This window comes from Rhinoraja longicauda, chromosome 20 (genome assembly GCF_053455715.1).
Source record: "Rhinoraja longicauda isolate Sanriku21f chromosome 20, sRhiLon1.1, whole genome shotgun sequence".
In the NCBI taxonomy this organism is placed as follows: Eukaryota; Metazoa; Chordata; class Chondrichthyes; order Rajiformes; family Arhynchobatidae; genus Rhinoraja; species Rhinoraja longicauda.
In genome coordinates, this window is record NC_135972.1 from 21,659,921 (window position 1) to 21,686,952 (window position 27,032).

Sequence of the window (27,032 nt, forward strand, 5' to 3'; positions counted from 1 at the left end):
ATCGACAGGAAAGGATAGAGGGCAAAGGATGGATAACAGGCTCTCGGAGCAGAATTAGGCCATTTGACCCATCAACTCCCTGGTGTTGAATATGGCCTGCATGCCAAGTGCGATCTCATTGAATGGCAGAACTGGGTCATGGGGCTGAATGACCTCCTAGTGACAAAGCTCACGTGTCATCTGGAAAGGGCAGCATGGTGGCGCAGCAGTAGAGTTGCTGCCTCAGAGCGCCAGAGACCCAGGTTCAATCCTAACTATGGGTGCTGTCGGTACTGAGTTTGCACGTTCTCCCAGTGACTGCGTGGGTTTTCTCCGGGTGCTCCAATTTCCTCCCACACTCCAAAGATGTGCAGGTTTGTAGATTAATTTGGCTGCTTTAGTATGAAGCGATACTCTGATGTATACAGAGTAGAGATGGATGGTTCTGTTTGATGGAAACACTGTCCTCGCTGACCATCGATCACCCGTTTACACTAGTTCCATGTTATCCCACTTTCTCATCCACTCCCCACACACTCGGGGCAATTTACAGAGGGCCAATTAACCTACAAACCTGCACGTCTTTGGGATGTGGGAGGAAGTCGGTACACCTGGAGAAAACTCACGCCATCACAGGGAAAAATTTTTTTGAGTAACTCAGCGGGTGAGGCAGCATCTCTGGAGAACATGGATAGGTGACATTTCGGGTCATAAGAGTCTTGCAGCATATAAACAGGCCATTCAGCACAATTTGCCCACACTGACCAACTTGTCCCATCTACATTAATCCCACCTGCCTGCGTTTGGCCCATATTCCTTGAAACCTGCCCTATCCATGTACCTGTCCAAATTGTTTCTTAAACGTTGCAATAGTACCTGCCTCAACTACCTCCTCCAGAAGCTCGTTCCATACACCCACCACCCTTTATGTCGGAATCCTTCTTCAGAGACTTTTGATACCTTGCAGCAGGGCGTTACAATGAAAGCTGGGGTGCTGTACCAGATGCCTCGTGAGAATATTGAATTATGATACTTGACAATTTGTACACCTGGTTTACATTATAGATATGAATGTGGTGCTATGTTTTATCTTGGATATGCTGACACTTTCCCTTCCAATGGTGCTTGAATATTCTGTACAAGTCGGGTGACCTGTGCATCTGGTTGATGGAACTGGTTTACGCATTGCTTGCTCGTACCTTTAACCCCTTTCATTCTGACCCTTAGTCCTGTTGTGTCTAACGTACTGTACCTGTAAAGCTGCAGCAAGTAAGAATTTCATTGTTTCGGTTCATATCCGATGTATTTAGAGTTAAGCGATATAGTGTGGATACAGGCCCTGTGGCCCACAAAGCCCACGCCAGCCACCGATCACCCGTTCACACTAGTTCTACATTATCCCACTTTCTCATCCACTCCCTACACACTTGGGGGTAATTTACAGATGACCAATGAAGCTGCAAACTCGCACGTCCTTGGGATGTGAGAGAAAACCGGAGCACCCGGTCGAAATCCACACGGTCACAGGGAAAACGTACAAACCCCCCCCAGGCAGACAGCACCCGAGATCAGGATCAAACCCGTCTGGAGGTGTGAGGCAGCGGCTATACTGACTGCACTGCTGTGCCGCCCTTGTGAGACGAACAAACACACTTCGAACTCCCAGCATCATTGCCCACAGACGTAGCATTGATTCTGCAGGGGTGCACGGGTCAGGGTTACCCCATGATGGGCGAGTCCTTTATCTGTGATCAGGCAGTTAGTTGCCCCTCTTGGTTTGTGGATACCCAATCTGAATTGCTCTCTATCCCCATGGCTGGCTGCTTTCAGCTAGATTCCCCACGCTACATGATGGAATCAGTCGTGTGTGTAGTTTTTATGACTTTGCAGTGGAATCTGATCCTTCCAGCGGTGAGATCTGCATTTGCACCCAGCTGCTCGCAGCCCAGGGGTGGGCCTGATTCCTTGCAGTTACTTGGGTTCAGCTTGTACTGTGGACACAAGACTGCAGAATCTGGAATTTGGACTGACAATCTGCTGGAGGAACTCAGTGGGTGAAGCTGCATCTCTGGGGAAGAGTGGTGGTGGGGGGAGGGGGGTAGATGGTCAATGTTTTGGGTTGCAAATCTGCACCAAGACTCCAGCCTTGACGTGCAAGGGTTATGATCAGCAATTCCTCCCATCCCCACAGATGCTGCCTGACCTGGGGGTTTCCCCCGCAGATAGCTCGTTGCTGCTGACAGCGTTGTGGTCTTGTCCTGCTGTAAACAAGGTCACGGGTTTGCCAGCATCATCATCATCTTCACACAGAGAGTGGTGAGTCTGTGGAATTCTCTGCCACAGAAGGTAGTTGAGGCCAGTTCATTGGGTATATTTAAGAGGGAGTTAGATGTGGCCCTTGTGGCTAAAGGGATCAGGGGGTATGGAGAGAAGGCAGGTACAGGTTACTGAGCTGGATGATCAGCCATGATCATATGGAATGGCGGTGCAGGCTCGAAGGGCCGAATGGCCTACTCCTGCACCTATTTTCTATGTTATCATAGCCAGAGGTCGTCACTACCGTACCTGATCAAAAGGAAGTGCATCGCGAGTCTCGCTCCCCCTCCCTTCACTGGTATTCGAGCCCAATACCCAGTAGTACTCCATGTTACCACCTCAACACCAATCGAAGACTTGATCGGCAGCGCGTAAAGACTGTGAAAAACAACTATCCTAAATGAGTCGCTGTGTCTTCTTGGATAAATCTTTTTTTTCCTGCACTCTGGTATTTCAGCCTTCTTACTTCTGCATAAATTCTCTGTGAAATAATGGAATAAAAAATAAACAAGTCCTCTCTGTCTGTTTCTTGTTTGCACGGCTTGGAAGGTTTAGTTTAGAGATACAGTATGGAAACTGGCCCATCGTTGATCACTTGTTCACACTGGTTACTATGTTATCCCACTTTCTTATCCACTCCTGAAACACAATTGACAGAGGGCCAATTAACCTACAAACTCGCATGTTTTTTGGGATGTGGGAGGACATTGGAGCATCTGCGCGGTTACAGGAACATACAAACTCCACACACAAACAGCACCCAAGGTCAGGATCGAACCCAGGTCTCTGGTGCTGTGAGGCTGCCTCACCCGACTGAAGTGGAGCATTCAAGTTTCTGACCAAACTCCAGAATGGACTCTATAAGTTGGGTAAACCATGGTTGTGGCACTGGTCTATGATTGTTCCCTCCCCCCCCCCCCCCCCCCCCCCCCCTGGAAGTCACAAATCATGACCAGATAATTTGAGATGTGTAATAAAACTTTATATGTACTTTCAAACTTTAGTGTCTTGTCTTCTGCACAGCGAAAAAGAGGGAATGAGGAGGAGAGGGGTGGGGTGGGGCGGTGAATGGTCTTCAGAGATACAGAAACAGGACCACACCGATCAGTAAACACCCCCATGCACTACCACCATCCAACACATTAGGGACAGTGTACTATTTTATCTTGGCCAATTAACCTACAAACCTGCCCGTCTTTGAAGTGTGGAAATTGGAACACCGGGATAAATCCCACACGTCGCAGGGAGAAAGTAACAAACTCCATGCGGACAGGATCGATCCCGGGTCTGGCGCTGCAAACAGGGCAGCAGCTCCACCGTTGCACCACTGTGCTGCCCTGGTCCTTGATTATGTTGGCTGCTTTACCGCGGCACTGTGAAGTGTAGTGGAGTAAACTGTTGCGTTCGCCTCCACCACCAACCCTGCCATCACATTCCAGGCACCCACCACCCTCTGTAAAAAAAAATGCTCCGCACGTCTTTAAGCTTTGCCCCTCTCACCTCTCTAAACTATATTTCCTTTTCACCTTAAAACGCCGTCCTGTGTAAAAGGTTTTGACTCTATCCTATCTATACCCTCGCAATCCAAATCTGTCCAACCTCTCCCTGTCGCTAATTATCCCCAAATCCAGGCAGCATTCTGTGAAACTTCTTCTGCACCCAATCCAAAGCCTCCAGGTCCTTCCAGTAAGGGAGCCATCAGAACTGCACGCAATGTTTCCTTTAGTTTAGAAATATAATGCGGAAACAGGCCCACCGAGACCACGCCACCCAGCGATCACCCCCGTACACGAGCACTATCCTACACATGCTAAGGACAATTTACAATTATACCAACCCAATTAACCTACAAACCTGTACGTCTTTGGAATGTGGGAGGAATCCGGAGCATCCAGAGAAAACCCACGCAGGTTACAGAGAGAATGTACAAACTCCATACAGACAGCACCCATTGTCAGGATCGAACCCGGGTCTCTGGTGCTGTGAGGCAGCAACTCGACTGCTGTGCCACCGTGCTGGGGGAGATGGCAGGAATGAAGAGGGGAGAGAGAGAGAGAGGTGGGCGGTGGAGTGTGGATGATGGAGAGGTGAAGGCAGGTGAGAGTGCAGGTGGATACAGCTGTGCAACTACATTCTCCCGCCAGTTTACAAGGTACAAAAACATTAAAAATGATCAAGAATCAAACAAACAATTAAAATATTTGATAAAACAGAATAGGGCGGCACAGTGGCGCAGCGGTAGAGTTGCTGCTTCACAGCGCCAGAGACCTGGGCTCAATCCTGACTACGGGTGCTGTCTGTCAGTTTGTGCGTTCTCCCTGTGGCCGCGTGGGTTTTATGCGGGTGCTCCGGTTTCCTCTCACTCTCCAAAGACGTACAGGTTTGTAGGTTAATTGGCTTCAGAAAATTGTAAATCATCCCCAGTGTGTAGGATTGTGCTAGTGTACGGGGTGATCACTGGTCGGTGCGGACTCGGTGGGCTGAAGGGCCTGTTTCCGCGCTGCATCTCTAAAGTCTAAAGAATTAACTGCAAGAGCTGGGAAGTCGGACCTCTGCTAGCAGGGTTACAATGGGCGGAATATCACCCTGCAACATGTGCTCTGGCCTCAGTCAAAGTATGAGTCTCAAGAAGGGTCCCAACCTGAAACATTGCCCATCCTGATGCTGCCTGACACGCTGAGTTCTTCCAGCACTTTGCATTTTGCTCAGGATTCCAGCATCTGCAGTTCCTTGCCATCATGACAACCTTCTCTCTCCTCAGATGCTACCTGACCTCATTGTCTCCAGCAATTTCTGCTTTGGTCTTATGGGATCCTGCTGTGTACCTAATCTGAGGAAAGACATTCTTGCCATAGAGGGAGTACAGAGAAGGTTCACCAGATTGATCCCTGGGATGGCAGGACTTTCATATGAAGAAAGACTGGATAGACTCGGTTTGTACTCGCTGGAATTTAGAAGATTGAGGGGGGAATCTTATAGAAACTTACAAAATTCTTAAGGGGTTGGACAGGCTAGATGCAGGAAGATTGTTCCCGATGTTGGGGAAGTCCAGAACAAGGGGTCACAGTTTAAGGATAAGGGGGAAGTCTTTTAGGACCGAGATGAGAACTTTTTTTTCACACAGAGAGTGGTGAATCTGTGGAATTCTCTGCCACAGAAGGTAGTTGAGGCCAGTTCATTGGCTATATTTAAGAGGGAGTTAGATGAGGCCCTTGTGGCTAAAGGGATCAGGGGTATGGAGAGAAGGCAGGTATGGGATACTGAGTTGGATGATCAGCCATGATCATATTGAATGGCGGTGCAGGCTCGAAGGGCCGAATGGCCTACTCCTGCACCTATTTTCTATGACTCATACATTCCCCGCATTGCATCGGTGGCAGCACCTCAGTAGCACTCCTTTGGCTTTCCTGAAATCACTGACGACTTTCTTAAATGATGTAAAATCCAGATGAGTTCATGCAAGAATCGTCTGATAATGTCATCTGACTCAAAGAAATTTCTCCTGCCCACTAAATCATCAAATCTGTTGAAACAATTCAGTAATAAACGATAGTCAGATACATGACAAAAAAAAGTCCCCTTCACTAATCATTATTGAATCATTTGCCTCTGTCAGAGGCTTCACCCAGACCTGGGAAAGACCCCGTTTGTTGACATTTTAATTCTGTTGTCTCATGGTTGTTAGTTACGGATACTGGGAGATGAAACAGATGCTTTCTTGGGATCATTCCCAGCCCGAGTGGGAACAGGAGCTGCTCATGTCTAGACATTCCAAATACATTTTCCATTGGGATAACACTGGAAGCAAGTGGCACAGCCGGCCGCAAGAGCTGCTGCCTCACAGCGCCAGAGATGCAGGTTCGAACCTGATCTTGGCTGCTGTTTGTGTGAAGTTTGCATGTTCTCCCAGTGACTGCGATGGTCTCCTCTGTGTGTACCCTATGGCTGTCATGGCAATTTTTTTTTGTTGCAGTTTAACTTTGTAGTTTAATTGGATTTGTTGGTTGATCGGCCTCTGTAAATTGTTCCGAGTGTGGAGGGAGTGGATGCGAAATGGGATAACATGGAACTAGTGTGACAGTCACAAACTACCAGAGTCCCCTGCAAAAAGTCTATCCCCTACTCCCAATTCCTCCGTCTACGCCGCATCTGCGCCCGGGATGAGGTGTTTCAGACTATGGCTTCCGAGATGTCCTCGTTCTTCAGAAAACGGGGCTTCCCCTCCTCCATTATAGATGAGGCTCTCACTAGGGTCTCTTCTACATCCCGCAGCTCCGCTCTTGCTCCCCCTCCCCCCACTCGCAACAAGGACAGGATCCCCCTCGTTCTCACCTTCCACCCCACCAGCCAGCGGATCCAACATATCATCCACCAACATTTCCGTCACCTACAACGGGACCCCATCACTGGCCATATCTTCCCATCCCCTCCCCTCTCTGCGATCCGCAGAGACCGTTCCCTCCGTAACTCCCTGGTCCACTCGTCCCTTCCTACCCAAACCACCCCAACCCCGGGCACTTTCCCTTGCAACCGCACGAGATGCAACACCTGTCCCTTTACCTCCCCCCTCAACTCCATCAAAGGACCCAAACAGTCTTTCCAGGTGAGACAGAGGTTCACCTGCACCTCCTCCAACCTCATCTATTGCATCTGCTGCTCTAGGTGTTAACTTATTTATATCGGCGAAACCAAGCGCAGGCTCGGCGATCGCTTCGCTGAACACCTGCGCTCGGTCCGCATTAACAAAACTGATCTCCCGGTGGCCCAGCACTTTAACTCCCCCTCCCACTCTGACCTCTCTGTCATGGGCCTCCTCCAGTGCCATAGTGAGGCCCGCCGGAAATTGGAGGAGCAGCACCTCATATTTCGCCTGGGCAGTTTGCAGCCCGGTGGTATGAACGTCGACTTCTCCAACTTCAGATAGCTCCTCTGTCCCTCCCTTCCCCTCCTCCTTCCCAGATCTCCCTCTATCTTCCTGTCTCCACCTATATCCTTCCTTTGTCCCACCCCCGACATCAGTCTGAAGAAGGGTCTCGACCCGAAACGTCACCCATTCCTTCTCTCCTGAGATGCTGCCTGACCTGCTGAGTTACTCCAGCTTTTTGTGAATAAATCGATTTGTACCAGCATCTGCAGTTATTTTCTTAAACTACCAGAGTAACTCAGTGGGTCAGGCAGCATCTCTGGTGAAAAGGAATAGGTGACGTTTCAAGTCGAGACCTTTCAAGTTTGAAGGGTCTCCACCTGAAATGTCACCTAGGAGTCTAAAGGGTCTCAAACCGAAACATCACCTATTCTTTTTCTCCAGAGACGCTGCCTGACCTGCTGAGTTACTCCAGCATTTTGTGCTTATCTTTGGTGTAAACCTGCAACTGCAGTTCCTTCCTACACATAGTTGGTGTGAATGGGTGACCAATGGTCGGCATGGACTCAGTGGGCCAAAGGGCCTGGTTCAATGCTGTGTCTTCAATGTTTTGGAAGTACGTAACAAGGGTGGTGTGGGCAGGCCTTCCCACAGACCGGCATCTCCCACCTCTCTTCCACCCCATGACTTATTTCATAGTATCTCCCATCCTCTTGGCGTTGTTCTTTCCCACACCTACAAAATTATGCGAGGTATAGATGGGGTAGACAATCAGAACCCATTCCCCAAGGTGGAAATGTCAAAGGCTCGAGAGCATAAGTTTGTGAGAGGTGCAGTTTAATGGAGAGGTGCCGGGCAATTAATTTTGTTTACACATAGGGTGGTGGGTGCCTGGAACGTGATGCTGGGGGTAATGAATGAGGCAGAAAGGTTAGTGATTTTTAATAGACTTTTGGACAGGCACATGGTTATGCAGGGTTATGGACTATGTTCACATAGATCACGTTCTGGTCTTTGTATAATGTTCAGTACATAGTGTGCTGAAGAAACTGTGTAAAATTTCTATTTACACAAAGGTGGTGGGTGCCTGGAACATGCTGCCTGGGGTGGTGATGGAGGCAGGTGCGATAGTGGCGTTTAAGAGGATTTTAGATAGATGGACCCATGTATATTCAGGGAATGCAGGGATTTGGATCGCGTACAGGCAGAGGTGATTAGTTTATCTGGGATCATGTTTTTGTTTAGAGATACAGCGCGGAAACAGGCCCTTCAGGCCCAGCGATCCCCGCACATTGACACTATCCTACACACACTAGGGACAATTAAAAAAATTTTTTTTACCCAGTCAATTAACCTACATACCTGTACGTCTTTGGGGTGTGGGAGGAATCTGAAGATCTCGGAGAAAACCCACGCAGGTCACGGGGACCTGCATTGTTCAGCATAGACATTGTGGGCCAAAAGCACCTGTTTCTGTGCTGTACCATTCTGTGCTCTATGTTCTTCACGGTGAGCATCCCATGGATCTCCACACTTGCAAAGAGAGCTTGACGTGAAATAATGAAAATTGCTGCACTTTCAGCTTGATCTTTGACCTGGAATGATGGGTCTGAACTCCACTGATCAATCCACTGCACATTTGCAACAGACCCACAAGATCTGTATTGAATATGATACCAAGACTACAGTGCCCTCCATAATGTTTGGGACAAAGACCCATCATTTATTTATTTGCCTCTGTACTCCACAATTTGAGATTTGTAATAGAAAAACATCACACGTGGTTAAAGTGCACATTGCCAGTTTTTATTAAAGGCCATTTTTATACATTTTGGTTTCACCATGTAGAAATTACAGCTGTGTTTATACATAGTCCCCCATTTCAGGGCACCACAATGTTTGGGACACATGGCTTCACAGGTGTTTGCAATTGGTCAGGTGTGTTTAATACCCATCATAATGCAGGTATAAGAGAGCTCTCAGCACTTTGTCTTTCCTCCAGTCTTTGGAAACTTTTATTGTTCATCTTTATCAACATGAGGACCAAAGTTGTGCCAATGAAAGTCAAAGAAGCCATTATGAGACTGAGAAACAAGAATAAAACTGTTGGAGACATCAGCCAAACCTTAGGCTTACCAAAATCAATTGTTTGGAACATCATTAAGAAGAAAGAGAACACTGGTGAGTTTACTAATCGCAAAGGGACTGGCAGGCCAAGGAAGACCTCCACAGCTGATGACAGAAGAATTCTCTCTATAATAAAAAATCTCCAAACACCTGTCCGACAGATCAGAAACACTTCAGGAATCAGGTGTAGATTTGTCAATGACCACTGTCCGCAGAAGACTTCATGAACAGAAATACAGAGGCTACACTGCAAGATGCAAACCACTGGTTAGCCGCATAAATAGGATGGCCAGGTTACAGTTTGCCAAGAAGTACTTAAAAGAGCAACCACAGTTCTGGAAAAAGATGGACAGTATGGAGGAGACAAGGAACTGCCCAAGATTCAAAGCACACCACCTCATCTGTGAAACACGGTAATGGGGGTGTTATGGCCTGGGCATGTATGGCTGCTGAAGGTACTGGCTCACTTATCTTCATTGATGATACAACTGCTGATGGTAGTAGCATAATGAATTCTGAAGTGTATAGACACATCCTATCAGCTCAAGTTCAAACAAATGCCTCAAAACTCATTGGCAGGCGGTTCATTCTACAGCAGGACAATGATCCCAAACTTACTGCTAAAGCAACAAAGGAGTTTTTCAAAGCCAAAAAATGTAAATTCTTGAGTGGTCAAGTCAATCACCCGATCTGAACCCAATTGAACATGCCTTTTATATGCTGAAGAGAAAAATGAAGGTGACGAGCCTCCAAAACAAGCATAAGCTAAAGATGGCTGCAATACAGGCCTGGCAGAGCATCTCTCTTTCTCTCCTCCATACTTTGCTCTTGCCATCACTCTGATATAAGTTAATCTTCATCTCATCTGTCCACAGAGAAGACACCCAGCAATTGGTTATGTCCATGAATCGCAGAATTTAAGCAGTCATTGCATGCAAAGGATATGCAACAAAATACTAAACATGACTACTTTCATTTAAATGACATTGCTGTGTCCCAAACATTATGGTGCCCTGAAATGGGGGGACTATGTATAAACACTGCTGTAATTTCTACATGGTGAAACCAAAATGTATAAAAAATACCTTTTATTAAAATCTGACAATGTGCACTTTAACCACATGTGATTATTTTCTATTACAAATCTCAAATTGTGGAGTACAGAGGCAAATAAATAAATGATGGGTCTTTGTCCATTTTAGTGGCACCTTACTCACCATTCGCCTGCAGTGTGCATTATCATGTTTCCTTCAAATTGTTGCGCTATCGTGTACCGTTTTGGCTGTATTTCAGACACATACCCCATAAAATAAACATCGCCATATTGATCTAATACTTCCGTGTTCAACATCATTAAACGTGGGCTTCGTTGAACGATGACTCCTGAGGTAAATGCTCAAATTTTCTTCAAGTTAAAGTTTGACCACTCAATAATATTAAAATTGTGTGTCTTTTTTTTTCCTCAATCAACCGCTGTCACAACGGGAACCCAACGGGTCCGCGGGTCGTCTAGTCTCCTTTAAACTTTGCCCCTCTCCCCTTAAAGCGATACCCTCCAGTCTTTGACTTCTCCCATTTTGATTTCAGTTTGTCAGGAACTGGGGCGTTTGAATGACTAATCAAGTGTTTGAGATGAAAGTTTAAGGTTCGAACAGCCTCACCACCTTTTTTCTTTGCTTGGCAGTTGAATGTTTTACATGCAATGTTTTCTCCTGCTTGGAATCGTTTGTTCCTCTTCAGACGTTGGTGCGGTTTTGTCACCAAATGTTTTCCTCCCAAACTTTCTCCGCAGGAGTCTTGATTATAACCGCAAAGAAACTTTGGTTTACTGGTGTAAACGGGATGGTTGTATTCATAGAGAATGTCCAGGAGTCCGATATGATCAGCACACTTTGAAAAGGAATAAAGGATTACAGAGGTATAATAAAATAAATGAATGGAGATTTCAACCTGTTACAATGCAGTCAAAAACCAGCCTTAAAAACAGCAAGTTATTCTGAATTGTGATGAACGGCGAGATGAATCTTGTTTATTGGATCAATAATTTACAAAGTTTGACAAACTGAACCAATCATCGTGTGAACAGCCAGTTTTTACTTTCAGCATATTACAGTCCTATATATTTTTTTCTCCACATTGTACATAAAGGGACCAGATAGTAGCAAAACAAAAAACACACTTGGCACAGTTATAAATAATGTAATACAAAAACAAATAAGTATTCACAATCTGCAGAATGTAGTGCTTCCCCTAGAGTTAGTGGAGCATGAAAGTCAATTATACTTGCGGACGTTAAGCTATTGCCGCGATCGCACAGGTAACAAAGGAAGAAGTTGAGACAGGAATTGCAGGTTTCAAAGTGAGGAGAAATGACAGGTTGTTGTGAAGTCAGGGGAGTACAAAAGGAAAGTGGTTGTTACAAATACCAGTGTTTAAACCTCGGGAAGGACTGAAATTCATCTTGGGAAGAGGGCAATGAGCAGCGAGACCATCTCCAGCATGCGGACTCCACTCCTGGTCTCTGCTGTCCTGGGTGGGCCAGGCGACGTTGGAGATGGAGTGCCAAGCACAGGCAGTCTCACCACTCAGATGCCCTGGCCCGTGTGAGCATAAACCGTTATAACACACTCCAATCTGTGTCTGAGCCGTTACTGTAGGGGGGGGGGGTTTCCCCCCAAAAGCTGGTAAGAATTCACGTTAACTAATATTGCAATACTGCAATTATTGATATCAGGTACAATGCACACAAACTAGGTGTAGTTTCCACTACAAAGTAAACAGCGACCAAAAGTCTTGCACTTTGCAAACACAGGACATCCACTATTTACAAATCCACTGATCTTCCCGCTGGAGGAAGGAAGCTGAGAGAACACTTCACTGCAGGCTGATGTGATGCCGTATGTCCTACGGTCTTGAGAGCTGTGGGGTTTTTTTTTTAAATTTAAACTTTTTCTTGCCAAGCACCAGACATGCAGAGTTCAGTGAGTCGATGAATTAGCAGCAGCAGCACCAGAAGCAAATCAACTACATTCCTACACTTTTTGTTTAAATTCCCGGCGGAGTTTAAAATCAAGTTTACAGCTCCAAACTAACATTGACAAATATACACACTGGTAAAACTAGTTGATAAATAATTTATGTACAGATACAACTAATCTTTACACTGGCCCGATGCGTTGGTTGAAAGTATTTTGCACAAGAGTTTGGGGTGCGGTGACCTCAGCGAATTCACAGCAGTCTGCAAACGTGGCTGGTTTCCAGAGAGTGGTAGACAGTCATTCGTGAACTAAACTTAAAGTGGCTGTAGAAATCGTTATCATGCTCCAGGTTGGGACTCCTTGTTATAATTGCAAGAATAAGGTGCCTCTCTCTTCATTAAATCTCCCAGCACTCGCCCACCATGCACTGTTCGGGTGAAGGACGATGAACAAAGATCCGTGACCGCATCTGCACCTGTGCAACTGATCTGCAGGATATGCAATGCTGGTGATGGAAAATGAGCGACACCTCTCCCTTCCCCCCACCGCCCACCTCCAACCTCGCCCGCTCCCAAAGCTCAGCATCTCCAGAACCCCCCTTTCAAGGAGCGCACTGGCCCAACTGAGAGCGACGGGGAGGAAGCTTGCAAATTTCCACTCAACGACCTGATTAATTTGCACTGTGAGACGGACCTTCTTTAAAACCATGATTTAAAATGGGAAAGAATAAAGTACTTAAAATGGCCAATGCCTCTAACAAAGGAGGGGTTTGGGATTTTTACCTTCGGACACGATTGTGGACACTGATTTCTGAATTTTCCTGCACGAAATTCAAAGCACCACACAACAATACTCAACAAATACATTCGAAGCAGGGTGCAACTCTGTCCCCTTGGCACTGCCGGACAGCATGGGACACCCATATCTGGAGCCGATGGGTGGGAAATCAAGGTTTCAGGCTTTGCAGCTCAGTATCGCTTTCCAACACTCCAAAACCGGAGACAAACACAACACGTTAAAAATCAATTCCGGGCAAAGAGCAGTCTCAATCTATGTCTATGTGAAGGTTTCCTTGCTGCCTTCTGCTTTGTACCACACTGTGATTGCCATGAGGTGCTGGGGTGCGAGGGTTCAGGCTTGGTAGAAACAGGCAGTAAGACTGTCCCTGTTTGCAAAGGAACCGCAGGGCGGCCGTTCCTCGCAGTGACGTTATTTAGATTGCTGATATTGGAAAAGAATTAGGAAGGATGTCTGTCAGGCACCAGTCTGAAGGGTTGATTGTGGAGATGGTTCGCCGTGGACGCCGCCGATCCCACTACACCAGCTGGTAGCCAGTACCCGAGGACTGGTCATACTCGATTGTGTACTGATGCGTCCAGTCCACCATTACAGGGCGAAAGAGACCGAAACATCTAAATTCAAAGAAGTCTATGATATTCCTAATGCAACCGTGGCTGGTGGTGGGAAAGAAAGAAAAAGGAAGATCAATTATCTGAAAATATCAGGCTGCAAACACAGATCTTTCAAACTACCTTCCACACAATCAGCATAATCAGTCTGAAGAAGGGTCCCGACCCAAAACGTCAGCTGACCAATTATTCCAGAGATGCTGCCTGACCCGCTGAATTACTCCAGCACTTTATTTATTTTTTATTTTTTAAATCAGCATAACATTTCAGATCATAGTCAGGTTAAGTGCACAGCATTGCCAATGCAATGAAGCACCTATAGCCACAGGTACTTACTTGAAAGGGCTCTCAATAGTGGTCGTTGTAACCTTAAAGTGCTTGTAACGTCTTGCATTCATCCTTTCGTTTGTAGTTATCCCAAGACAAGCAATCTTCATCAACCAGAAACAAATAAGTTAATATGTAGTTAGATAACTTAAGTTAACATTGTACATAAATGGTTATAAGAGTGAGTTATGGGGCGTGTTAGTCAGTATGGGCAAGTTGGGTCAAAGGGCCTGTTTCACGCTGTATGACTCCATGAGGTCATCAAATCTCCAAGTCCACTAAACAAAGAACTAGTGTGTGAACAGGTGATCGATAGTCAATGTGGAGTGGATGGGCTGAAGGGCCTGTTTCCATGCTGTATGTTTCAATCAATTCATTTAATTATTGACAACATGAAGGTTGGAATCCCTTTGTAGAGGGCAGCAAAGCACAGAAGGCAAAAGCAAAACTCGAGACTCTAACCAGTACAGATTCGGAACCATTCAGCGTGCACACAGGCCCATCGGCCCAACTTGCCCATGCCGACCAACATGCCCTATCTACACTAGTCCCACCTGCCTGCGCTTGGCCCATATCCCTCTAAACCTATCCTATCCATGTACCTGTCTAAATGTTTCTTAAACATTGTGACACATGGTCTGACCTGAAATGTCGCCTATCCATGTTCTCCAATGCTGCTGCTTGACCCGCTGAGTTGCTCCAGCACTTTGTATCCTTTTATATACCTGTTCAAATTTATTTTAAATGCTATTATAGTATCTGCCTCAACTTCCTCCTCTGGCAGCTCGTTCCTTTTACCTGTCACTCTTTGTGTAAAGTGGTTTCCCCTCAGGTTCCTATTAAATCTTCCCCCCCTCACCTTAAACCAATGTCCACTTGTTCTCAATTCCCCTACTCTGGGCATTTACCCTATCTATTCCTCTCATGATCTTGAACATCTCTATAAGATCACCTCTATAAGATCCCCCTCCCACTCCCAGTCTGACCTTTCTGTCATGGGCCTCCTCCAGTGTCATAGTGAGGCCCACCGGAAATTGGAGGAACAGCACCTCATATTTCGCTTGGGCAGGTTTCAGCCCAGCGGTATGAACATTGACTTCTCTAACTTTAGATAGTTCCTCTGTCCCTCTCTTCTCCTACCCCCTCCCAGTTCTCCCGTTGTCTTCCTGAGACCAGTCTCCCCTGAGATCAGTCTAAAGAAGGATCTAGACCTGAAATGTCACCCATTCCTTCTCTCCAAGATGCTGCCTGACCTGCTGAGTTACTCCAGCATTTTGTGATACATTCAATTTGTACCAGCATTTGCAGTTATTTTCCTACACCTCTGTAAGATCACCCCTTATCCTCCTGCGCTCCAAGGAATAATGTCCTAGCCTGCTCAACCTCTTCCTACAGGCATAGGACTTTGAGTCTTAACTCGAGCTGTACAGCCTCAAAATTCAGGGAGAGAAACATTATTTTGCTGTTTACCTGATACATCTGACACATGAGTAAGATAGCCACCCACAAGAAGTGAAAGAGACTGTTCAGGAACATCCAGAACACCCACGGGGAGCAGCTCGCAATCTCGGTTAGATACGTCCACAGTCCTTCCTTCGGGTAGTTGGTTTCACAGTGGATGCTCCAGTCTGAAACAGAGAAAGGTCATGTCCATAAATCCATCCCTGGACCGAGAGAGCATAAAACAGTGGGTTCACGGGACATGGAGGCTTGGGAAAGGGTGGAGAGGAGGTTTACCACAATGCTGCCTAGATTCAAGGGTTTCAGCTAGAGGGAGAGGTTGGATAGACTTAGACTGTCTTCTCTGGAATGCCAGAAGTTGAGGGGTGTCATGATAGACGTATAAAATAATGTGAGGAGCTTGGAGGTCTCAAGAAGAGTAATGTAAAATAAAACAATGCTAAGTTACACTAATCTCCTCTGCCTGCATGTGATCCATATCCCTCCATTCACTGCATATCCATGTACCTATCCAAAAGTTTCTTATTTCTCTGGAATGTCGGAGGTTGAGGGGAGACTTGATCGAAGCCTAAAATTAAGTGAGGCATAGATACGGTAGACAGTGAGAACCGTTTTCCTCGGGGTGGAAATGTCTAACACTGCTTTCAAGAGAGAGCTGGATAGAGCTCTTAAGGATAGCGGAGTGAGGGGGTATGGGGAGAAGGCAGGAACGGGGTACTGATTGAGAGTGATCAGCCATGATCGCATTGAATGGCGGTGCTGGCTCGAAGGGCTGAATGGCCTACTCCTGCACCTATTGTCTATTGTCTATTGTCTATTGTCTAGCAGGCACGGCTTTATAGACAATAGACAATAGGTGCAGGAGTAGGCCATTCAGCCCTTCGAGCCAGCACCGCCATTCAATGCGATCATGGCTGATCACTCTCAATCAGTACCCCGTTCCTGCCTTCTCCCCATACCCCCTCACTCCGCTATCCTTAAGAGCTCTATCCAGCTCTCTCTTGAAAGCATCCAACCAACTGGCCTCCACTGCCTTCTGAGGCAGAGAATTCCACACCTTCACCACTCTCTGACTGCAAAAGTTCTTCCTCATCTCCGTTCTAAATGGCCTACCCCTTATTCTTAAACTGTGGCCCCTTGTTCTGGACTCCCCCAACATTGGGAACATGTTTCCTGCCTCTAATGTGTCCAATCCCCTAATTATCTTATATGTTTCAATAAGATCCCCCCTCATCCTTCTAAATTCCAGTGTATACAAGCCTAATTGCTCCAGCCTTTCAACATACAACAGTCCCGCCATTCCGGGAATTAACCTAGTGAACCTACGCTGCACACCCTCAACAGCATCTCGGGAGAGAAGGAATGGGTGACGTTTTGGGTCGAGACCCTTCTTCAGACATCAGTCTTAGACATCAGACATCAGTCATCAGTCTGAAGAAGGGTCTCGACCCGAAACGTCACCCATTCCTTCTCTCCCGAGATGCTGCCTGACCTGCTGAGTTACTCCAGCATTTTGTGAATAGAAACATAGAAAATAGGTACTAGAGTAGGTCATTCGGCCCTTCGAGCCAGCACTGTCATTCAATGTGATCAAGGCTGATCATCCAACGTCAGTACCCCGTTCCTGCTTTTTCCCCACATCCGTTGATTCCGTTAGCCCTAAGAGCTAAATCTAACTGTCTCTTGAAAACATCCAGCGAATTGACCTCCACGGCTTTCTGTGGCAGAGAATTCCAGATTCACAACTCTCTGGGTGAAAAAGCTTTTCCTCATCTCAGTCCTAAATGGCCTTCCCATTATTCTTAACCTTATCATGTACAGGCACATGTGATCAGGTTAACTTGGCATCATGTTTGGCACAAACGTTGTGGGCTGAAGGGTCCCTTGCTGCACTGTACCGTTCTTTGTAGTGCAGCACAAGAACACCCCCTTCGGCCCATCAATGCATGATGTCAAGACCATCTTTTATCTACCTGCATATAATCCATATCCCGCAATACTCTGCAAATCCATTTGCCTATCCAAAGTCTAAATGCCACTAATATCTGTTTCACCTACCACCCCCAATAGCATGTTCCAGACACTTACCACCCTCTGTGTTAAAAAAAAAAGTGCCCCACAAATCTCCTTTAAACTTTGCCTTAAAACCATGCCCTGTTATTTGATTTTTCCATCGTGGTGAAAAGGTCCCGACTGTCTACCCTCTATCTATGCGACTCAAAATAAGTTTACTTACAGAATAAACAGCCGTAAATCATCCAAATTATCATTCCCAACAAGAAGAACAGGTACCCAATGAAGTATCGGTGATTTCCCGCTCCTAGAGAAGAGAAAAGATTCTGGTTCAAACAGTTGACAGGACACAGCAAGAACTGAAACCATTGTGTGCCCCTCCACTCAAATGGAAACTGCTGGAGACACTCAGCAGGCCAGACATTCAACTCAAACGATTCACACAGCACTCCAGCTGTGGCCTGACCAATGTTTTATGAAGTACATATCGTCTTATTCTTGATTTTATACTCTTCCATAAGATCACCCCTCAGCCTCCTGCGCTCCACGTGCCATGGTTTTGATGCTGTCTGTTTAGTGTTGGCCTTTTACCTAACTGCTGCTGCAGGTTCTGCACAATGCTGTGCAACGATCTGAATGCAATGACTTACCCACACAGTTCCCAACCCATGGGCAGTGGTGGTCGAACTTGGCGATGCATCTGTTGCAAACGGCGCAATGTTTGGAACGAACAGGTTTCTGGATCTGTTCAGAAAACACAAAATAGAGCAATCAAGTAGACACCGTGTCATATGTTTGTGAAGGATCTGAAACCCATTTGAGTGCTGGGAGTGCCTGACCACAGTTTAATTTAGACATACAGCATAGAAACAGGCCCTTCGGCCCACTAAGTCAACACTGCCCATTGATCACCCGTCCTCACTAGTTCTATATGATTCGACTTTCTCTTTCACTCCCTGCACACTAGGGGCAATTTACAGAGGGCAATTAACCTACAAACCTACACGTCTTTTAGGGATGTGGGAGGAAATGGGAGGAGACAGGAGCAACCGGAAGAAACCCAAGCGGTCACATGTAGAGTGCCAGAGACCAGAGTTGGATCCTGACCTTGGGTGATGTCTGGGTGGAGTTTGCACGCTCTCCCTGTGACTGCGTGGGTTTCCTGCCACATCCCAAAGACGTGCAGGTTTGTCAGTTTATTGCCCTCAGTAAATTACCCCTAGTGAGCAGGAAGTGGACAAGAAAGTGGGAAAATATAGAACGAGTGTGATCAGGTTATTGATGGTCGGCGTGGACATGAAGGGCCTGTTTCCATGCTGTATCACTAAACCAAATTGGAAGATTTGAAATGAAAAGGAAATGCAGATGCTGGTTTATACCAAAGATAAGACACATATTGCTGGAGTAACTCAGCGGGTCGTGCAGCGTCTCTGGAGAAAATGGATAGGTGACGTTTCGAATCTGGGCCCTTTTTAAGACTGAAGAAAGGTCCCGACCCAAAACGTCACCTATCCATTTTCTCCAGAGAGGCTGCCTGACCTGCTGAGTTACTCCAGCATTTTGTGTCTATCTATGGAAGATTCTGAATTCAGAGTACGATGGCTCCATTCAAGAGGGATGACAGCAATGAAACTATTAATGCAATAATCCAAAAAAAACAACAGTGCAATTATTAACTTGTACTGCACAGGTACATTGCAAAGTTGGTTCAGCTGAGTGTAATCAGCATTATCAGATTTTTAACAACATTGAAACAATGAAACAATATTCTTCTGAAGTAAAACTAAGATGGGAAGAAAGGAACTGCAGATGCTGGTTTATACTGAAGATAGACACAGAGCGCTGGAGTAACTCAGCGGGTCAGATAGCATCTCTGGAGAAAAAGGATGGGTGACTTTTCAGTCTGAAGAAGGGTCCCGACCCAAAACGTCACCCATCCATTTTCTCCAGAGATGTTGCCTGACCCGCTGAGTTACTCCAGCACTTTGTGTCTATTTTTGGGAAGGAAGGTCATGTCTTACCAAGCAAGTGCTGCAAAAGATGCTAAGATCCAGATGGCCAGATTCTGCCAGTTCCACTATTGTCTGTGAAGCAGGAAGAAAGTAGACATCAGTAATATGTTGAACACAGCTTAGTCACAAAGATGATCACACAGAGACATATAACTGTAACTAAATCAGACATTTACGTCATGCCATTTATCCACAAAATATCACAGAAATGCAATCGAACAAAGGCGATTTCATGGCTCCCATTTCCTCCCACATCCCTAAAAGCCACTAAGAGAAGGGGAGAGGCTGTGGTTTAATGTAGTTGAGAGATACAGCATGGAAATAGGCCCTCAGCCCACCAAATCTGTGCTGGCCAACAATCACCCATTCACTATATCTACCCTACACACCAGAGCACTCAGAGAAAACTCATGCAGTCACGGGGAGAACGTGCAAATTCCACACAGACAGGATTAAATTCTACTGCTGCCCCATGGCGCTGAGAGGTTTGGGAGGGAATTCTAGAGTTCAGGGCAGAATTGGCTGGATGTGTGATTATCAAAAGTGGAGTGATGGAGAAGGAGAATGAAAGGGAGGTCAGAGTTCTCTCTGTGTGGAGTTTGCACGTCCTCCCTATAACTGTGTGGGTTTGCTCTCATATCCCAAAAACGTGCGGGTTTGTAGAACTGGAGGATGTGAGAGGGAGAAGGGAACAAGTTCTAAAATCTTTGACTTGGAATCTCTCTCTCTTTCTCTCTCTCTCTCTCTCTCTCTCTCTCTCTCTCTCTCGCTGACTGCCATGTGTCCACTTCAATCATCATAATGACCACTGGTTTCTCTGCCAAGTTTGCCTGGAGATCTCATATTGCTCCTCAAAACACACACAAACTCACTTTGGGCCATTATAAATGTGAATTCAAAAATATAATGAGAAAGTGCATCAGATGCCACTGAAGACACAGCACATGACATGGCCACCAGGAGGAGCTGAAAGGCTATTTTTCAGAACAGGTGATTGAAGTCACAAGTAGACATCTGCTCCAACTATTGAGCCAAGGTAAGAGATTGATGGCTGATCGTCTTGGAGAAGGTGATTTTAGCCGGGTGTAATAAACGCCATGCCAAAAACACCTTTTTAATATAAATATCAATTACAAGTGTGTGAAAATCCTCAGGTAAACACTCGGGGAAGAAAGGAATAGAGGATAGAAAGTTTATAGAGGTGAAGTGTGAGGAGGCAAACATGGACTTGTTAACCCAAACAGCAGGGAGGTCGTGCGATGATGTTAATTAGCCTACAAAATGTGCAAGAAGGAACCGTGGATATTGGTTTACACCTAAGATAGGCACAAAAAGCTGGAGTAACTCTGCGGGTCAGGCAGCATCTCTGGAGAAAAGGAATAGGTGATGTTTCGGGTTGAGACTTCTCCCCTTCTTTAGACTGAGAGATAGGGGAGAGGGCGAAGAAGTCTCAGTTGGAAGAAGGGTCTTAATTAGCCTACAGCTGAGGTCTGCAAAGCGCCCTGGTCACACAAGAGCACGGATTGAATGTCACAGTTGGAGATACAGAGGGGACAAAATGGAACATTCGCAGAGATAAGTAATGAGGAAAGGCTGCCTGACCAAGGATTGAGGCAGAACGAGGAAACACCATTGACTACAGAAGCTGTAAACTGGAACACAAACCAAACTGCTGGAAAACCCCAGCAGGTCAGGCAGCATCTGTGAAGGAATCTGGGTTGGGACAAGTTTTAAGAAGGGTCCCAACCCTGAATGTCCTCTGTCCAGTTCCCTCCACGGATGCTGCCTGACCCACACGAGTTCTTCCAGCACTCTGTGGTTTTGCTCACAGAGTGAGGGGTGCCGTTCAGAACAACATAGGAAATGATCAAATCTGGAGGAGTCAAACGTTGTGACAAAATAACATACAATAGAAAAGGGAGATTGAATTGACATTTTATAGATTTTAGAAATACTTGCTGGACACTTGCCAGAGATAGGGATATATGCTTGAATATTGGCAACACGAGTTCAATTATATTTTTGAATATTCAAAGTGTATGTTCAGATAAAACCGATGCAAAACTGTGCATTTTCATGATTTAAAATGCATTCACAGAGGCAACAAGGCAGGTAAATGCACTTATATCATTGCTGGTGGCACTAGTAATCATATCATATATATACAGCCGGAAACAGGCCTTTTCGGCCCTCCAAGTCCGTGCCGCCCAGTGATCCCCACACATTAACACTATCCTACACCCACTAGGGACAATTTTTACATTTACCCAGCCAATTAACCTACATACCTGTACGTCTTTGGAGTTGCCTCGCCAACAGTCTGTCTGTCCCTTTCTTCTCTGTTGTTTTATAGTATGTGTTAAATGAATGTTTTAGTGTTCTTTAGCTTGTTTTATGTGCGAGGGGGTTTGAGGGAAACATTTTTCGAATCTCTTACCTCGACGGAGTTGCGATTTTGTTTCCGTATCGTATCTCCGTCCGCACTGAGGCCGAACATCGAGGAGTTGGCGGCCTTGGCTGGAGACTGACTTCGGGAGCTCAACCGCGGAAGCTTGCGGGACTTACCATTGTGGAGCTCGCGACCCCTTTGCCAGGGATAGACCTCTTTGCTCCAACCACGGGAGCTGCGGACTTTAACATCGTGGAGCTTGCGGTCTCTGGTTCGAGACCGACTTCGGGAGCTCCAAGCCACAGGAGCTTCGACCGCCCCAACGCGGGACAGATGGTTCGACTGCCCCCACCGCGAGAGAAAATGAGGAAATAGGTTAGACTTTATTGCGTTCCATCACAGTGAGGAATGTGGGGAATCCGCTGTGGTGGATGTTTATGTTAACTTTTATGTAAGTGTGTGTCTTGTTGCTTTTTTTAGTATGGTTGTGTGATAATACGAATATCACTGTACCTTAATTCGTACACGTGACAATAAAAGACCTTTCAAACCGTTGAAACCTAACACTATATACAGTTTACTTTAGTTTAGAGATACAGAAACAGAGTGCAGAAACAGCCCTTTGGCCCACCGAGTCCGCGCCGAACGATCCCCGTACACTAGCACCATCCTACACACAAGGAACAATTTACAATTTTTACCGAAGCCAATTAACCAACTAACCTGCGTGGCTTTGGAGTGTGGCAGGAACCCCGAGGAAACCTACGCAGTCACAGGGAGAACGCACAAAGTCTTTACAGAAAGCACCCGTAGTCAGGATCGAACCCGAGTCTCTGGCGCTGTGAGGCAGAAACTCTGCCACTGCACCGTTCCAAAGGTTCCTTTCAATTGGATTTCTTGCAAGTAATGCTGAATTTACTTGCGTGCCAAGATTAATTCACGCCAAACAGGTTAAACATTCCGTCAACCTTGACATCATTCAATTCTGTGTCAATTCGGGTGCTGACCGTAGCAGGTCTCTAGATGGCCTAACGGTTTCAAGGCTTGGCCACACTGCCTTACCTTTTTCTTCTGCTCTTCCGTGGCTTTGATTACTCCTGGGTCTGATTTCCACGACTTACCAAAGTTATAAAAGAGCCCAGCACTGTTAACAAGGAACGGTAGGTGGACTGACAGAATTGGAAGATGTGTTTTGGTGTTAAGAAATTAAAGACTGGAAGATATTTAGTTTTACATCACATGCAATGTAATTCCATAATTCCCATTAATACAATGCTGTTATAGTGTCATGCATCACGGAAGCAGGCACTGCAGCCCAACTTCTCCATGCCAACCAAGATGCCCATCTATGCTAGTTCCATTTGCCTGTGTTTGACCCATATCATCCCAGCGCCTTTCCTATCCATGTACCTGTCTAAGTGTTTCTTCTGCGACATCAAATAATCAAAAAGTCTCTTCACTGTCACAGCAGATGTGAGAATGGGAACCAGGCCAAGCAAACATCATATCACCCATTTCCAAAATGAACACCACACTAAGTCAATAGATGGATAACTGCACCTAAAAAACTGGCCTTGGAGGATGTGGTGGGCATACAGAGCACGTTACTACACCAGGGAAGACCAGACCAAACCATGGTAGCCTGAAGGATTATCTTAGTTAAAATATGAATCTAGCACTAGTAATAGTAACCATGAAACTATTACATCGCCCATTAAAACCCAGGTTGAATCAATAGTAAGGAAGACAAGAGCAATGTTCGCATTCATTTCGAGAGGACTAGAATATAAAAGCAGAGGTATAAAGCTGAGACCGAGTGGATGTGGACTAGGGGGAATGTCCAGGATGTTTCCACTAGTGGGAGAGTCTAGGATCAGAGCTCACAGCCTCAGAATAAAAGGACGTATCTTTACAAAGTAGATGAGAAGGAATGTCTTTAGCCAGAGGGTGGTGAATGTGTGGAATTCATTGCCACAGAAGGCTATGGAGGCCAAGTCTTTGGGTATTTTTAAGGCTGAGATTGATGGGTTCTTGATTAGTAAGAGTGTCAAAGGTTACAGGAAAAGGCAGGAGAATGGGGTTGAGAGGGAAATATAGACCAGCCATGACTGAATGGCAGAGTAGAATCATTGGCTGAATAGCCTAATTCTGTTCCTATGACTTATGAACTTATTTTGTTCGCTCGTGCCCTTCAGGGAAAGGAAATTTATTGCCCCTACCTGGTTCCAACTCCAACAAGTGACTCCAGACACAGAGATTGATGTTTAATTGCCCGCTGAAATACAGATGATATAGTGTGGAAATAAGCACTTCAGCCCAACTTGCGCACACCAACCAACATGCCTCAACTACACTAGTCCCACCTGCCTGTCCCTCCAAACCTGTCCTATCCGTGTACCTGTCTAAATGTTTCTTAAATGTTGCGAGACTACCAGCCTCAACTACCTCCTCCAGCAACTCGTTCCACACAACTTTTGAGTGAAAAAGTTACCCCTCTGGGACCTATCAAATCTTTCTCCCCTCACCTTAAACCTATGTCCTCTGGTTCTCGATTCCCCTACTCTGATCTACCTGATCTATTCCTCTCTTGATTTTGTACGCCTCTCTCAGATCAAAACCCAGGAAAGCATTCAGTTTTGGAGATAATTGGCAAGCGAAGGCACTGCCAGTATCCCCTGAAGTTAAAAGTTAAGCAATTGCCTACCGCGCCCATGTTTCCCTCTCCCGTAGGCCGGTCAGCAAGTGAAAAACACAGCAATAAAATAATCCAACATTAAAAAAAAGATATCAGTCCACAGCCAGAAGAACCAAGTAGCATACATCCAGAATTTGGTTGCCAGATAGATCCCAAGAGGAAGTGCACTGTGCATAGAGTGATCGAAGAAGGATCTGAAAGAGACAACAGGAAAATAAAAACAATCCCCGATTTCCTTGCTTTAACAGAGCTTCATGTCCAATGACAGAAGGAAAATACATCCATGTTCGCTGAGAACGTTTGACCTTGACAAGCCTTGCGACTAAAGTGCATCGAATCTGCTCCGCCATGGAGGACGTGTCAAATACGAGGGTGCATAGCTTGAAGGGGACGGGGAAAAAGTTTAAAGGAGATGTGCGGGGAGAAGTGTTTTTACACAGAGGGCAGTGAGTGCCCGGAACCTGCTGTCAGTTGAGGTGGAGACAGATACGATGGTGGCGTTTAAGAGGCATTTACATAGGCATATGGATATGCAGGGAATAGAGGGATATGGACCACATGTGGTCAGAGATTAGTTTAGAAACGAGGAACTACAGATGCTGCAGTTTACACACAACGAAACAAAGTGCCAGAGTAATTCAGCATCTCCGAAGAACACGGATAGGTGTTGTTTCGGGTCTGAAGAAGGGTCCAGACCTGAAATGTCGCCTATCCATGTTATCCAGAGATGCTATTTTTTTTACTCCAGCACTTTGTGTCTTTTTCAGAGATTAATTTATCTTGGCATCATGTTTGGCATAGAGATTGTGAGCCGGAGAGCTTGTTCCTGTGCTATACTGTTTTATGTTCTATGCACTCTGGCTATTTAATTCTCTATTTACCAAATTCCAGTCCCTATCTGGGTGTCCCAGTGCATCAGTCACTGAAAGGAAGCATGCAGGTACAGCAGGCAGTGAAGAAAGCCAATGGAATGTTGGCCTTCACAACAAGGGGAGTTGAGTATAGGAGCAAAGAGATCCTTCTGCAGTTGTACAGGGCCCTAGTGAGACCACACCTGGAGTACTGTGTGCAGTTTTGGTCTCCAAATTTGAGGAAGGATATTCTTGCTATTGAGTGCAGCGTAGTTTACTAGGTTAATTCCCGGAATGGCGGGACTGTCATATGTTGAAAGACTGGAGTGACTAGGCTTGTATACACTGGAATTTAGAAGGATGAGAGGGGATCTTATTGAAACGTATAAGATTATTAAGGGTTGGACACCTTAGAGGCAGGAAACATGTTCCCAATGTAGGGGGAGTCCAGAACAAGGGGCCACAGTTTACGAATAATGGGTAGGCCATTTAGAACTGAGATGAGGAAAAACTTTTTCAGTCAGAGAGTTGTGAATCTGTGGAATTCTCTGCCTCAGAAGGCAGTGGAGGCCAATTCTCTGAATGCATTCAAGAGAGAGCTAGATAGAGCTCTTAAGGATAGCGGAGTCAGGGGGTATGGGGAGAAGGCAGGAACGGGGTACTGATTGAGAATGATCAGCCATGATCACATTGAATGGCGGTGCTGGCTCGAAGGGCTGAATGGCCTCCTCCTGCACCTATTGTCTATTGACTCCCCCAAGACTGCCACCTGCTGGCAAACATTCCTTCCTTGCACTGTGACCACAGTGCTCTGTCAGCTCCTCTCAACCAGATATCTCAGTAATGTAATTTACATTGCTGACTGACAGATGCTTAAATAACACTTCAAGTTTAAATTGAGAAGTAATTCTTGCAATGTGCCTGTTGAGCCATAAGTGAATCAATAGACTGCATGTGATGTACCAAATATGAAATATAATGTGGTTCCTCTTTCTGGGAAAAGCTGCACAGCATATGTTTGGGTAGTATGAGCATTAGAAGATGTAGAGATCAAGCAGGAAAGTTGACCTGACATACAAGATCAGCCTTGTGTAGATACAAGTCTGAAAATGGTCACGATTTGATATGTCATCTATCCATGTCCTTCAGAGATGCTGTCTGACCTGCTGAGTTACTCCAGCACTTTATGTTCTATGCAAACTCAGCCTTAACCTGAACGGCAACTTAAGATAGTACAGAAGGACAAAGGACCTCCTTCTGCATCTACATAAGAAACAGTAGGAGGTCATCACAGTGGCGCAGCGGTAGAGGTGCAGCCTTGCAGCGCCAGAGTGCTGAGTTCGATCCTGACTACGGGTGCTGCCTGTATGGCGTTTGCACCTTCTCCCCGTGACTGCGTGGGTTTTTCCCGGGAGCTCCAGTTTCCTCCCACATTTCAAAGACATACAAGTTTGTATTTAATTGGCTTCTGTAAATTGTCCCTAGTGTGTAGGATAGTGCTAGTGTACGGGGTGATCGGTGATCACTGGTCAGCACGGCCTCGGTGGACCGAAGGGCCTGTTTCCACGCTGTATCTCTAAAGTTTAAATCTGGTGTCATGATGGTATCAAT

The 27,032-nt window shown here is 45.9% G+C and overlaps 2 protein-coding genes across 2 annotated transcripts in view; both read right to left on the bottom strand.

Annotated features, from left to right (window-relative positions):
• The window catches only part of nav3 (neuron navigator 3), a 579,072-nt gene that overhangs the window by 405,901 nt on the left and 146,139 nt on the right, over nucleotides 1–27,032 (bottom strand). The window lies entirely within an intron of this gene.
• Nucleotides 11,297–27,032, bottom strand: part of zdhhc17 (zDHHC palmitoyltransferase 17) — a 68,228-nt gene continuing 52,492 nt past the window's right edge. Inside the window, exons 10-17 of the mRNA XM_078417157.1 lie at nucleotides 24,662–24,764; nucleotides 22,938–23,060; nucleotides 19,496–19,558; nucleotides 18,125–18,218; nucleotides 17,698–17,781; nucleotides 15,471–15,628; nucleotides 14,010–14,104; nucleotides 11,297–13,718 (exon numbers count right to left, since the gene is read on the bottom strand). Coding sequence (XP_078273283.1) covers nucleotides 13,580–13,718; nucleotides 14,010–14,104; nucleotides 15,471–15,628; nucleotides 17,698–17,781; nucleotides 18,125–18,218; nucleotides 19,496–19,558; nucleotides 22,938–23,060; nucleotides 24,662–24,764 — 859 coding nt within the window. The 3' untranslated portion in view covers nucleotides 11,297–13,579. The remainder of the gene's footprint in view (nucleotides 13,719–14,009; nucleotides 14,105–15,470; nucleotides 15,629–17,697; nucleotides 17,782–18,124; nucleotides 18,219–19,495; nucleotides 19,559–22,937; nucleotides 23,061–24,661; nucleotides 24,765–27,032) is intronic.